Source organism: Xiphophorus hellerii, chromosome 22 (genome assembly GCF_003331165.1).
Source record: "Xiphophorus hellerii strain 12219 chromosome 22, Xiphophorus_hellerii-4.1, whole genome shotgun sequence".
NCBI classification, from domain to species: Eukaryota; Metazoa; Chordata; class Actinopteri; order Cyprinodontiformes; family Poeciliidae; genus Xiphophorus; species Xiphophorus hellerii.
The window spans coordinates 22418329-22431097 of record NC_045693.1 but is presented as its reverse complement, the minus strand read 5'-3'; the positions used below and the strand labels follow the sequence as shown (position 1 = coordinate 22431097).

Genomic DNA, 12769 nt, shown 5'->3' with positions numbered 1-12769 from the left:
TTTGTATGAGTAGTGACATGCATTAGCCCTGTAATGACTGAAAACCTGTCAGTGCTGTTTATTAAAGGAGTTTTAGTGACTAATATAGCAGCAATTGTGAATCATGTGAAACATTATGAAACACCTATACCTGACAAATATTTTGTCAGGTACAGGTATAGAAAGTTACATTTTTTTCATATCGTCCACCAGATGGCAGAAGATATTCATGTCAAGCGGTGTTTTATTTATTTATATTTTTTGGCACATGATTGTTTGATCTTCCACTGAGGTCAGAGATTTGGCATTAGATGTTTTCTCTGTCAGTGTAAGATAGAGGTTACAAAACATTCCCTTGATTTTTCTTCTTCAAAAGTTACGTTATTGCATGACTGATTGAGCTACTGATTAATTGTTTGATTAGAAACGGTTTGGTCCAAAAGTGCTTAGGCAAAAGAAACACAAGGTAAACAAATAAAAGTCTCTGCAACAAAGAGTAATGTGCAGTTGACCCAGATATATGCTTTATACAGCGTCTTGCAAAAGTATTGACACCCCTTGGACATTTCCACGTGTGATTACTTTTGTAAGGCATTGTAAATACCTGCGTGTGGACCGCTATTTCTTTGTACACCAAACTTCTTTGCGTTTGTGCTTAATTACATTTTTACTGGTATTTTCCATGGTGCTAAAAGACAGACATTTATTACAGATGTATTCATTTTAGCCGTAATCAAGACAAGATGCCCAAACATCTAACTGTAGTTTCAGCTGATAATGCCTTCCTGTTTGTTTGATTAATGGCTTTTAGAGTAAGAAAAAAAAAAGAACCCTTAGATGTAGTTCTTAACCACAAAAAACGTGGCTAGAGGTTTGTGTAAACACAGGCTACATGCTAACATTCAAAATGCAAAAATGAAATTTGCTACAAGCTTTCAGTCAAGTGCTAAGTGGTATTTCTTCCCTACCAAACTACAGCATAGCTCTGACTACATTAAAGGGAAGGCAGGTAAGGTTCAGGGATGACGTCACAGTCCAACATGTCCTTGAGGGTCCACAGCAGCTACTTCAGCTGTCAGCTTGGTTAAAAATTCATTGCATTGATTTAGTGTACAGCAGAGATCCAAGTGTCCCTCCCCCTTTTTTTTTCCCTGTGTGCACCCTGGTTACAGTGCTGTGTTTGGAAAGAGTCAATATAAATGCACTGTTCCTCCTGCTTGGTTGGGATATAGGAATAAAAGAAGAGTAACTTTTGTTTGCCGGGAGCCCTTCAAAGTAAAAGCCCATCCTCCACATTGAGAAATACCAAACTGCATCTCCCTGTGGGGGGGAAGTAGTGAAAGTGTTTCAGTAGTAGAAATGCAACAAGAAAATTGTGCAAATGCTTATATCATTTAAATCTGTTTCGGTGTCAGTAAAATAATTCACTTTGATGCATACAATCTTACGTGGTTTCCAGTAACTTGCAACCAACGAAACCATGATGGATATCGATTTGTAAAGAGCCTTTAGCGCTCCAGTTCCTCTGCTTTGGGTCAGTATTCAAAATCAGTTTCAGGAGTTATTTCCATTAAGAGGACTAATAGCATTGTCTGGGCAGAGCCACATTAGTGTCTTTTTCCCATAAACGGAACGATGTTTTTTTTGTTTGTTTTTTTTTAGTTAGAAATGTGTTCTCTCTAAAAGTGTTACTGGATATTAACAAAACTATTTACAAAAAAGGCAATTATTATAAAGCTGATCCATTTTGGAGAGCTATCAAATAGATATACGTAGCTGTTATAGCTGCACATTCTGCACCTCTTCTTGTCTCTGCATAGACATGCAGGTGTTATTTTCCCCTTTTTAAAGGTCGTTAAGGTATGACTGCCAAAAACATCTTATAGTGCATATTCAGGCAATCGGTTTAACTTCACTTACAGTACAGACCAAAAGTTTGGACACACTTTCTCATTGAATTCAATGAGAAAGTGTGTCCAAACTTTTGGTCTGTACTGTACATCCTTTGACTGAAAATTAGTTAAATATGTAGCAGGTATGTTTGTGTTTTTGTCTCTTTTGAATCCAACCCATGACCTTTGTGACATCCCACGATGTCACGAAGGAGATCGTGGGATGAATATTTGTGTGAATATTTGCCAACCAGACTATGCTTAAATCTTTTACTCAGAAATGACAATATTAAAATGCTACAAAAGTTCAGTAACAGAATTGCCCTTTACACATCACAGAGATCCATTGGAGATCTCTCTGAAGCCGCTGCTTTCAGCCCACCGGCTGGGTGGATCCTCTGAAATGTTAAACTTCCATTCTTTTACTTGTGCACGCTCGTCATCAAGGTCACTCATTTTGATTTTGATTCCAGCCCTCTCTTGGTGGTTGTTCATAACTGGCCCCTGTTCGTTGGCCAAGCTTTGTGAGCTGATTTTTTTCAGCCCGTCTTCACGGTGTGCTATTTTGTCCGGTGTGGGTCGATCAGCTTTTGGATGGTTTCTCAGTGGTGCAGGTCCGGCGTCATGTTGGCCTGGCAAGGGTCCATAGTTTCTGTGGCTGGGTTTAAAAAGCACCGACTTGTTGATCTGTTGCTTGCTGCAAACTGGGATTTTATTAGTCTGTATTGTGTTGGCGTAACGTGAAAACCAGTCCCGCTTGAAAACAGCCTGTAGCTGCTCCACCACTGTGGAGTTCCTCTCTGTCACATTTGCTGGATGACTGATCACAAGGCCTGCTCCTGCGTTATAGGTGAACTCTTTCCCCACCCAGTCAAGGTTGCCTGTCAGAAAACAAACCAGAGAAAGAAGAAGGATGATTTTGCAATAAGATGCAAATATTGATACAGTGATATGTAATGATGATTTATTGAGAGCTTTATGGACTGTTGTCTCATTGGAGCAGACTTCGTTAGCATGCATTTTAATTGGAAACCAAACTCCACATGTCCTCCAGTGCACTGAACAGGATTATACGTAACGTCTCAGTTTCATTTGACTGAACCAAAAGCCAAGAAGAGTGATGATCTGTTTGGAGAAAAAAATCCACAATCAGTAGGCTGATTGACTGCTCAAGGGCTAGTACTTACCCACAATCCTTACTCAGAACAATCGAATCAGATAATAAACAATATTGTGGTTGTGATGTCCACTGCATTTACATTAGTCACTTTAGATATCCAATAATTTCAATAAATGGTTACTTGTTGTCCTCTAAAAAACATATCCAATTTTGGAAGATAGCTGTAAGTATTCACAAAGGTACTAAAAAAGATTATATGTAAAACTTCACTTCATGTCGTGTATGCTTGTGTTTAAAAAACAAAACCCCAAACAAACCCATGCTTTGGGTGCAGTGGTGTAAAATTCACAGTGTTCGACTGTATCAAGACCAAGTATGTTACCTTTCAGTGATATCAGGGGGTTGTTAAATTTTTCACTTTAGTTTCAGCTGACCATATGGGAATGAAATTTCAATCCTCTACAAGGGTCCAAATGGGATGATAACAATAGATATGCTTCCAGAAGAAAAAGACATTCTCCCAGATGATTGGAAGAGGACCTTTGGCGCTTTGGAGTTTGTGGATTTACAAAAGTTTATAACAAAAATATAGATCTTGATAAAAATGAATCATAAAGTGCTTTAGATAAAAATGCTTATAGACTCTGTTGTTGCATGCAGTAAGTGAAGAGTTGAAACAGTAACAACTCTGCAGATGAGCTCACCTATATAAACGGCTTTGTCTGTAACCATAAATCTATTGTGATTCATTCCACTGAGACTGCTGTCCCTCTGCTCGTTGAAGAACTTCTACACACACAAACAGAGGCACACAATTACACAGTGAGCTTACAGCGCATATACAGGTGCTGAAAATAGTACAGAGTGGTGTTGCACTCACAGCTTCCAGGGAACAGTTGGCCTGCTCCATGCAAAGGCTCTTCAGGGACCAGATGAAGTTAAAAGTAAGAGGATGAGTTTCTTCCCAGCAACTTATCAGCAGACGGACATGAACCTTCCTCAAGATCAGCGCCTCTCTTAAAAGGCCGTCGATACGAGACCAGTATCTTGGCACCGATGCAAAGGAATCCACAGGCCTTGAGCCAGACAGACACACAGAGAAGCGCAGAGAATGATAAATCACTTAGGTCAAAGCAATACATTCAAGTTATTAATGGTCAATCCTTGCAAAAAACAGCATAGAGTGGCAGACAGGCTCTAACCGTTGCATGTTGAGGAGGGGCAGATAATCAATAATGGAGATGTAAATGAAATGGCGGGCCTGTTGGATGACTGCGGAGATTGCTTCCAGATCGCTGCTGCGATCCTTGGTGGTGAAAACATCTGGCGAGCTCTGTCAATGGGGAAGAAGCAGAGTGCAAATACAGTTAGGATGCGTTACGACTGCTGGACTGGGAATACACGACTGCTGACTGTGTGCTGTACTCTGAAGATGACATCAGAGCGTTGTGTAAACAGTTTATTACCGGAGAGACTAGAACAAGGATCTTGATGATGAGCAGAAATCCTTTGAAGGGTAATGCTTCTAATATAATGCTAATGAACAAAGGCCATTTTAGTTTGAAATTTACATCAGTGTCAGCCTATTTATAACGTGGGGGAAAGAAAATACTGAATCATATTTGTGGTTGTAGCCTTAAATGACAACCCTTCAAAATTAGATTCTGTTGTAAAGTTATTCTTTTGTTGTATATATTGAACATATACTCAGATTACAACCACGAAAGCTAAGGTATTTAATTGAGATTTTATGCAATAGACTATCACAAATTAATGAATTATTGTGAAATGAAAAGAACATCTTTTCCTGGTTACCATTTTTAACAGCTCCAGCTAAAAATACTGCCAGTAGAAGAGAATTTATTAAATTTATTAAAGTTGTTATCCCACCAGATTTTTTCTCAGCAACAAAAACACATCAATAAACAATACAATGACTTCATATCTTGAACAAATATGTATTTCATAAATACATCCTTAATCCCACATCTAAAACTATTTTGTAAAATCGGTCATCTCTAACATACACTGTAAATCGTGAAAAAAAAATGAAATGTGCTAGGCCCAGGTCATGTGTGAAGAGCCATGTAACTTTAAGTTACATGTACAAAAACCATTTGTTTATTTGCATTTTTGTTAATATGAAAACATAATAATATGTTGTGCTGCCATGCTTTGTAGGAACACTGTCATGAAGTGGTGTGGTAGCGGTGAGGGAAACGCAGCAAGCCCAGGTTGAAAATGAAAAGATGATGTTTAATGGTGAAAATAGTCCAAGACAGTCCACAAAAACCCAGGCAGCACAGATGAGCAGAGGCCAGGGCTCAAAGCCGGCAGCAACTGGTAAAACGGGTGGACAGAACAACATGCTAGACAGGAATGACGCTGAGATTAGACGCCAACTCAGACAAGGACCCGACGAGAAACAACAAACACAGGTGGGGTTAAATACACTGAGGGTAATCATGGAAACAAGACACACCTGGGAATAATCAAGGGGAGACAGGATAACACGGAGACTCAGAGGACACAGGAACTCAAAAAATAAACACACAGAGGAAAAACCCAAATCCTTACAAGCACTAAAACAGTATGAGCATAAACAAACCAACAGGTGTCTCTTTACATCAACTTAAATCCCACATTTGCTTCTCTTTGGCAAATTTCCCATTATGTTATGACTTGAGGATTCTGGGTAATTAAATTTGCTAAAACATAAATTAAATGTTACATTCATGTCATTCGACAAATGCAAAAGGGACACTTTTGGTTTAACTCTGACATAAGATGTTAATTATTTTCAAGTGAAAAGCCTCAAGCCTAAGAGACTTCACAAGTCACTGGCTTTAAAATTCCAGTTAAGCTCCGAGTCTTTTTATCGTCAGGAAGTTTGTGACTCAAGTTAAATTCGCGTGGCTCTGTTGTGCATCTCTGCTTGCTAAAATAAACTGGAGTCAGTTCATTTCACGCCCTTTATCGGTATCAAAACTGTCGACTCAGTGAAGCTAATAAAAAAAATAACCTGATACTCTGTAACTTACCGAGATGTAGGTTTCAACTTTTGTTTGGTTAACCAAGAGACTTCCAGGTTTCCCTTTGCTAAAGAAGGGAAACAGACGCTTGGACCAAAAGGTGGGGATGAAGGTTTTATGCTGAAGCCCCCAATAGAGGCTAAAAACCTTGTGCAGGTCCAAGGCCAGAGGTTTGCAGTCGTACACCACCACACCAAGCTCCTTTCTCTGCAGAACAAGTAGAACACAATTAGACACACAAACAACATCAACTACAGTCACATTAAAATAATTAGAATATGCTTTCTGATGAGGCTCAATTGTCAGATTAAAAGTACCTTAAAAAAAACAAACTACCTTTCAGCTGGTATTAAACCTACTTTTCAGTATACCCATATTTTATGTATACCCATATTATAAACGTTTTCTTTTATTGGAATGATGTGATATTCTAATACAAAAATGTAATATTTTCAGTACTATAAGCAGAAAATCATCATAATTAACAGGAAAAAAAGGCTGGGAAATACTAATCTGTGAGGATTTGGTTTTTCTGTGTGTCAATTTAGTTTCTGTGGCATCTAGTCTGCCCTTGATTGCGTGTTCCCTGATTCCCTTTTGTGTATTTAATCCCACCTGTGTCTGTGTTTCCCCGTCGGATTCTTGTCTTTGCTGTCTTACGTTTTGTTGTTTCACTACCAGTGTTAGAGTTCTTGTTACTTTTCTCACCTGTGCTGCCTGGACTGTGTACTTGCTCTTTATAGTCATTAACTCATCAAACTAAGTTGCTGCCTCACCTCTCTGCTTTTTGGGTTCGATCCTCAAACAACCGCAAATCATGACATAACCGGTGTGTAGTTAATCTATATCAATCAATCAAATTTTATTTGTATAGCACATTTCAGCAGCAAGGCATTTCAAAGTGCTTTACACCATAACAAACACAAAAACACAAAGTCATGGCAACTGCATCGACTGGAGAGTTGGGTCGGGCTCTCCAGTCCAGTCCTCAACTGGTATGAGTTGAGATTTAAAGGACTCTCTTGTTTAAATAGTTAATCTATATAATGCATTTCACTTCGTGGATAAAGTTCCAGAAATGCGTGGAGTTTTCAATGATATTCTAACTTATTGAAAATATCTGTAGCTATTTATTTGGAAGACATTATTGTTGTATTTTTTGTGTAAATTATGGTTCAGCAAAAAAACCAAAACAAAACAACTGAAATTAGGAAGAATACAGGCAGCTCTCATTATTATTGTGCCTTAGGTGTTAGCATCTTGGGTTGTTCTGGGGTTTGATTCACTGATTCAAATTTCATTGTTATTCTTTGTTCCTTTGTCTCTTTCTTTGATTACATCAGCCTTGTTTCTGTTTTACTTTAGTTCAATCCTTCTAAGTGATTCTAGTTTATTGTGTTTATTTCTACTAGTTATTCTAGAACTTCTTTTCTCATCTTTTTTCTTTTCTTTGTTTTATTAAAGCACGTTAAATTACCTCATGAATAAATGATGCTTAACACACACTTGCTTTGCCTCCTTTTCTGCAATATTATGATTAATTCATAATATTGAATTCCACATTTCAGCTTTTGTTCATGATGTACTTTGAGGTAGGTCTACATTACGGTGGTCAGAGATCTCCAGTCCATGCTGGCGCTGCCGATGTAGAAATGCTTCCTGTCGACAACCCAGAAAGACGACGCGAGGAAGCCTCCGGTGAGGGCTGTCATGTTCACCTCGTGAACCTCAGCGCCTGCAAAATTGGAAGGAAAAAAAAATAGAACTAAAAGTACACTCTTAAGCCAATAAAAGACAGAAGTGGTTATTTATGACATGGACAATGAAGCAGAAACATGTCCAGGAGATTTAATTACTGACAGACTAAAGATGTAGAAGCAACATGTCTTGTGTTTAGCTAAAAGCAGGTGAAACGTAGAGAGCAGAAGGGGAGAGCTGACCATGATTGTCTGCGAGCGTCTTTAGCTCTGCTGAGTCGAAGTCTCCTGTGGAGATCTTCAGCTGGATTCCTTTGTCTTTCAGTCCCTGCAGCCTGGATAGCAGAGCCCTGCCCTGAAACAACCCGACAGACCCAGAGCTTAGTATTCTAATAAGATAGTTCACTTCCTAAACTTATGTTATTAATGCTGTTTTTCCATGTAGAGAGCTACAGTATCTGTGATGTTGTTTTTTATTTCTGGTCCCAGTGATTGTCATGGTTATAAGTCTTATAGGTGCACTTGCAAAGCAAAAAGTCTATTTTAAAACTACAAAGAGTGTACTGACAGCACACGAAGAACGATGTGATGGATCACATTTATCTAATAAGACGACTTATCATTTTGAGAACAGCGGTGAAACAATATCTCTCTATTGGCAAAGCTTTATTTTGTTCTCAAAGATAACACTCACTAAGATTCTGTCAAAACACAAATCTATCATCTTGCTGTTTTGGTCATTAGGTACATTCCAAATCCGTAAAAATTTCATCATCTTTTGTTGGCTACATTTCAGTTATGTCTGGCAAGAATATAATTGTAAGGATACACAAAGTTAATGTGAAAAAAGTTGTCAGAAAATATTGTTTTGTTTTTTCTTTTACTTTTTGAGGCCTTTGCTGTTGCACTGAAACCAAAAACTGAAACACGAGCAGGAAAATATAAAACAGACAATATACAGTATGTATCAATGAACATCACAACCTGTGCGGTGTAAAGTGTCTGAGAACTTGTCTTGTTTTACCTGGCCGGCAGCAGGGTAGAAGCTGGACACATAATCAGAGGGACTGAGGAACCACACGGGGGAAACGATCTCGACAGCAACTCGAGCTTTGTCCAGTAAGCTGTTGAGCCCTGTGGAGAGAGGTAGGTGGAAGGCGCTGTCGTCTGAGAACATGTCCGCGGGGATGTTCTCCACAAGCACAATGCTGTGGAGAAAAATAGTAAAAGCAAAACTGCCTTAAGTATGAACAATATCAGGCTCAGAGCCTCAGATTTGCTTCATAAATGTCTTTTTTCACTTAGTTCCACTGCAAGTGTGGTTTATTAGTTCATTTTCATGTGTAATAGGTGTTGCCTCTGTGGATCTTTGTGTCCTTAACTTGTCTTTAGTCATCGGCCCTGATTCAAGGCTGACAGTTGTCACTTCGGTTTCCCTGATGTGAGCTGAAGCAACGATTACATTTCTCCTCATTTCCCAGCTCGACTGACCGAGTTTGGGTGTTTATTACAGTGTGTCAATTTCAGCCAGAATTAATGAGGTCCACAGTCTTTCAAAATGTAATTACCCGTTTACCTTCGTGGCAGAATTATGCACACTGCTAATGAAATAAGATTTTTTTTTTTTTTTTATACCTTCAACCACAAGGCAAATGAGTTAACAGCGTTCTTCTTCCTTCGTCTCTGGGTCATTTGCTTAATGAGTGAAATCTAATTTTTCCATACACGCACACAAACATGCCCCCAGATTCCGTTAAACATTATTCAATTTTGCACAAGATCGCCTCTAGCAAATACTGGGAACAGCATTGGACTGATGAGAGGAGAGCAATGCCAGCTTCATTACTACTTTCTCAGGGAAATGGATTCATTTGTGGTGTAATATTCTTGCTGCATTTCTGCTGCTAACTTCATATTAAGATTAGGGATTTTATTTTGGTCTGTCTGTCTGTCTGTGTGAGTTTTCTACCACATGATATATTTTAAAGCAGATATGAGCAGAGTATTGCCAATACCAATACAATACTAATACTGATACTGATACTGATACTTTTTATTTAAATTTCATATATCGTTACTGTTAGTTGTTTTTGTGGGTTTTTTTTCCATAACCTTAGGGCAGAATTCAGACAAAATTTCTAAGTGTCTACAAAATGTCAGCATAATTAACAGAAGCAATAGAAAAAGAACAAAATTTTTTGTTCATTTTCCCTAGATAAAGCGCAGAAAAAATGATATGAGAGCAAATCAAAACAAAATCTTTTTTGAGGTAGATTTGAGTAACTACAATAGAAAATTGAAATGAAATATCACGAGAAAATCTGAAACTAAAGTATTGGTCTAACCAAGCTAGTTTTGATATAATACTCATATAGTCTTAGCATTAATTTTATCAATATTTTGGATCGATGTGCGGAACATCTATTTCATAGTAATCATCAGCGGTTTGGAGAAGAACAGCAGCTATGTGCGTGTTGAGGAAATATACACAGATGCATTAAAATTTTCCATGTATCAGCTGCATGTTTGATTCAGTAGATTGTGTGAAACAGATCACAGGCCGACATGCTCTCTTACATTCTCTGCACAAATGTAGTGGACTTTATGATAAGAACTAGCCTAAATATAAATGTTAAATGATGGGGAAAATGGCCTCCATGGTTGCAGTTTAAGCCTTAATGTTTCATTAAGGCGTCATTTAGAAAAATCAAGAATTTTCCCTATATTTCACAAAGTTCTATGAAATTAAATCAACAAACGAGGATAAGAATGCGAAACCTATTTCTGTTGCCATTTTCAAGCTCGGCACTATTCAGAAACAGATGCTGAATTAACAACGGGATTAAACAACAATTTTGGTCAGCCAAATCTTTAGAGAGAAAAAAAAATAGACAAGCAAGCAGCTGTTTTGTGTGGGTGAACAGCTTTACTGCAATCTTCGCTGCTTCTTGGTTGATCAAGCAACCGGATAAAATGTTTTACAAGACTCTGTCATAACCACTCCTGACAAGGAAACGAGTTCAGTGACATGTACGAGAGAATGGCCGGAACTAAAAAGTGTAATTTAATGGAGATTGGTTTGCAGTTGCCTCTCATTACAGTTTTTTAAATCTAATCAAACAAATAATCGGGGCATGGATGGTTTGGCTGTCAGTGTGACTCAAAGGTTAATTTGGTTAACTACAAAATGATGCTGCTAATATCCAGACAATGTGTCACAATATTACAGCCTACTAAATCAGCAGAGGGCTCACTATTGAGCTAGGCTGCTATCACACATTTATTGCATGCAGCCAAATTAGATTTTAGAACTGGGTTCATTCACACTCACACAAACAGCACCAATATTTGGTGTAATTCTGTAACCCACCGTGCACACATGGGATATTTATAGTCATTTAGTTAATTTGTTTTCTTGCTATCTATGTTATTCTCACCTTCACCCTTTCCTTTTAGTATGCTCGCTTGCTATTTGTATGATTTTTATGCTATTGAGTTTTAGTTTGTTATTTTTCTTTACATTAGATGATCTCTTGATCCATTTGTATTGATTAGATTTGAACATATCCAGCAGTTAGTGAAGGAGAGCACACTTTAGCCATGTAGGTTTTGCTTGCTTGTTTGGCTACAGTAAATGTATTCTATCATGAATATTTGGATTAGATAGACAAATGTTTAAGATGCATTTCTCTTAGTCAGTAGGCTCTTTATGGATAGAAGTGAATAAAAGTCTGGACGTGTTTTCAGATAGGTCCGCGCTTTCAAATTTTGAGACTATTCTTTGATTCTGTTTTCTTCTGCTATCCCTTTTATGTCTTCATCTATGAAACTACAGTCACTCCTGCTGAAATTGTGACATTTTCTCAAGCTGCAATTAAAGACCCAAGACTTCACATGCATTGTGTTGATTCAGTCGATTCAGCTGGCTTTGTTCATTTGTTGCTGGGGTTTGGTTGGGTTAGCTTGTAAGTGGTCAAACTTGGTGCGGTGGGTTTACTTGTTCCATGGGTTTCTCTTTATGTAGATTAATTGCGCGCCTGTTCCTGTGACATTTTAATCCCCTTTTTTGAGCCCTGACATTATTTTGGGGATGAACCTGCCAGAACCAGTAACTGTACCACACAAGAATTGGCATCTCTGCTTTTACATAACCAGAACATGACTCAAGGGCATAATGGTCAAAAAATGTGTTTTAGGTGATAATGTAGTGGAATGAAACTGAGAGGCCAGTTGCCAGATCTCTGCTCCCAAATGTATTCCTGGCTAAAGTAGAGGCAAGTCAGTCTGTGGAAGCTGGCCAAGGGTCAAACTGTTTGACTCACACACTGTCTAATAATAACACCCCTAATATGTCCTTATGGAAATGGCGGTCAATAAGTTCAGTGAAGAAATGGCTTCAATGTAAAACTGGCCAATAGATCCTGTAAGGTTTGATTTCTTTAACTCCAAAGTCCATGAAGCGAAAAGGGTTTTCTAGCAACCGTACCTCAAATTGTGACTGCACAAACAAGCTTGGGCAGCTACAATGCACGCTCCGCAATGATTGAAAACCAGGATGGATGAAAAGCAAGAGGAGGAAGGCGTAATCCTATTGAGAAACAAATGCACTGAGTCTTCTCTAATGGCTTAGAGGTATGATGAATAGTGATTGTGACTGGCTCAAGCACCCAGACAGGGTTCTGTATAAAAATCAGACAAAGCAGGGAGGCAGCAGTTGTTTATCCCTGCAGAAGATTCATTGATTTGCGCAGTCCGCGCTGTCTGTGGCTGGTTCCCTCCTCTGTAACCCATCTGTGCAGTCATGGGTGCCATTCAGCCCCAGCAGCAAACAAAGCAGTTGGGTAAACTTCATGCTGCATTTGTGTGCAGAAACAGTCAAACAGGAAGAGAACAACAATGTGACTGAATGGAAAAAAAACCCAACAACTTTTTCTTTAAGTGATACAACCGGTATACCGTTTCACAATATCACACAGCTGTCGGAGCAAATATGTTTCCATATCGAAGACGTAGCACTCAATATAAAAATCACTAGTGAGTGTAAACATG

At 38.5% G+C, this 12769-nt stretch overlaps 1 protein-coding gene across 3 annotated transcripts in view; it reads right to left on the bottom strand.

Moving 5' to 3' along the window:
• Positions 1-1982: 1982 nt before the first annotated feature.
• The window catches only part of LOC116713747 (inactive phospholipase D5-like), a 55261-nt gene continuing 44474 nt past the window's right edge, over positions 1983-12769 (bottom strand). For all 3 annotated transcript variants that reach the window (XM_032553983.1, XM_032553984.1, XM_032553985.1), the window contains exons 3-10: positions 8745-8928; positions 7964-8075; positions 7631-7758; positions 6033-6230; positions 4194-4324; positions 3872-4067; positions 3696-3780; positions 1983-2752 (exon numbers count right to left, since the gene is read on the bottom strand). In XM_032553983.1, coding sequence (XP_032409874.1) covers positions 2205-2752; positions 3696-3780; positions 3872-4067; positions 4194-4324; positions 6033-6230; positions 7631-7758; positions 7964-8075; positions 8745-8928 — 1582 coding nt within the window. In that variant the 3' untranslated portion in view covers positions 1983-2204. The remainder of the gene's footprint in view (positions 2753-3695; positions 3781-3871; positions 4068-4193; positions 4325-6032; positions 6231-7630; positions 7759-7963; positions 8076-8744; positions 8929-12769) is intronic.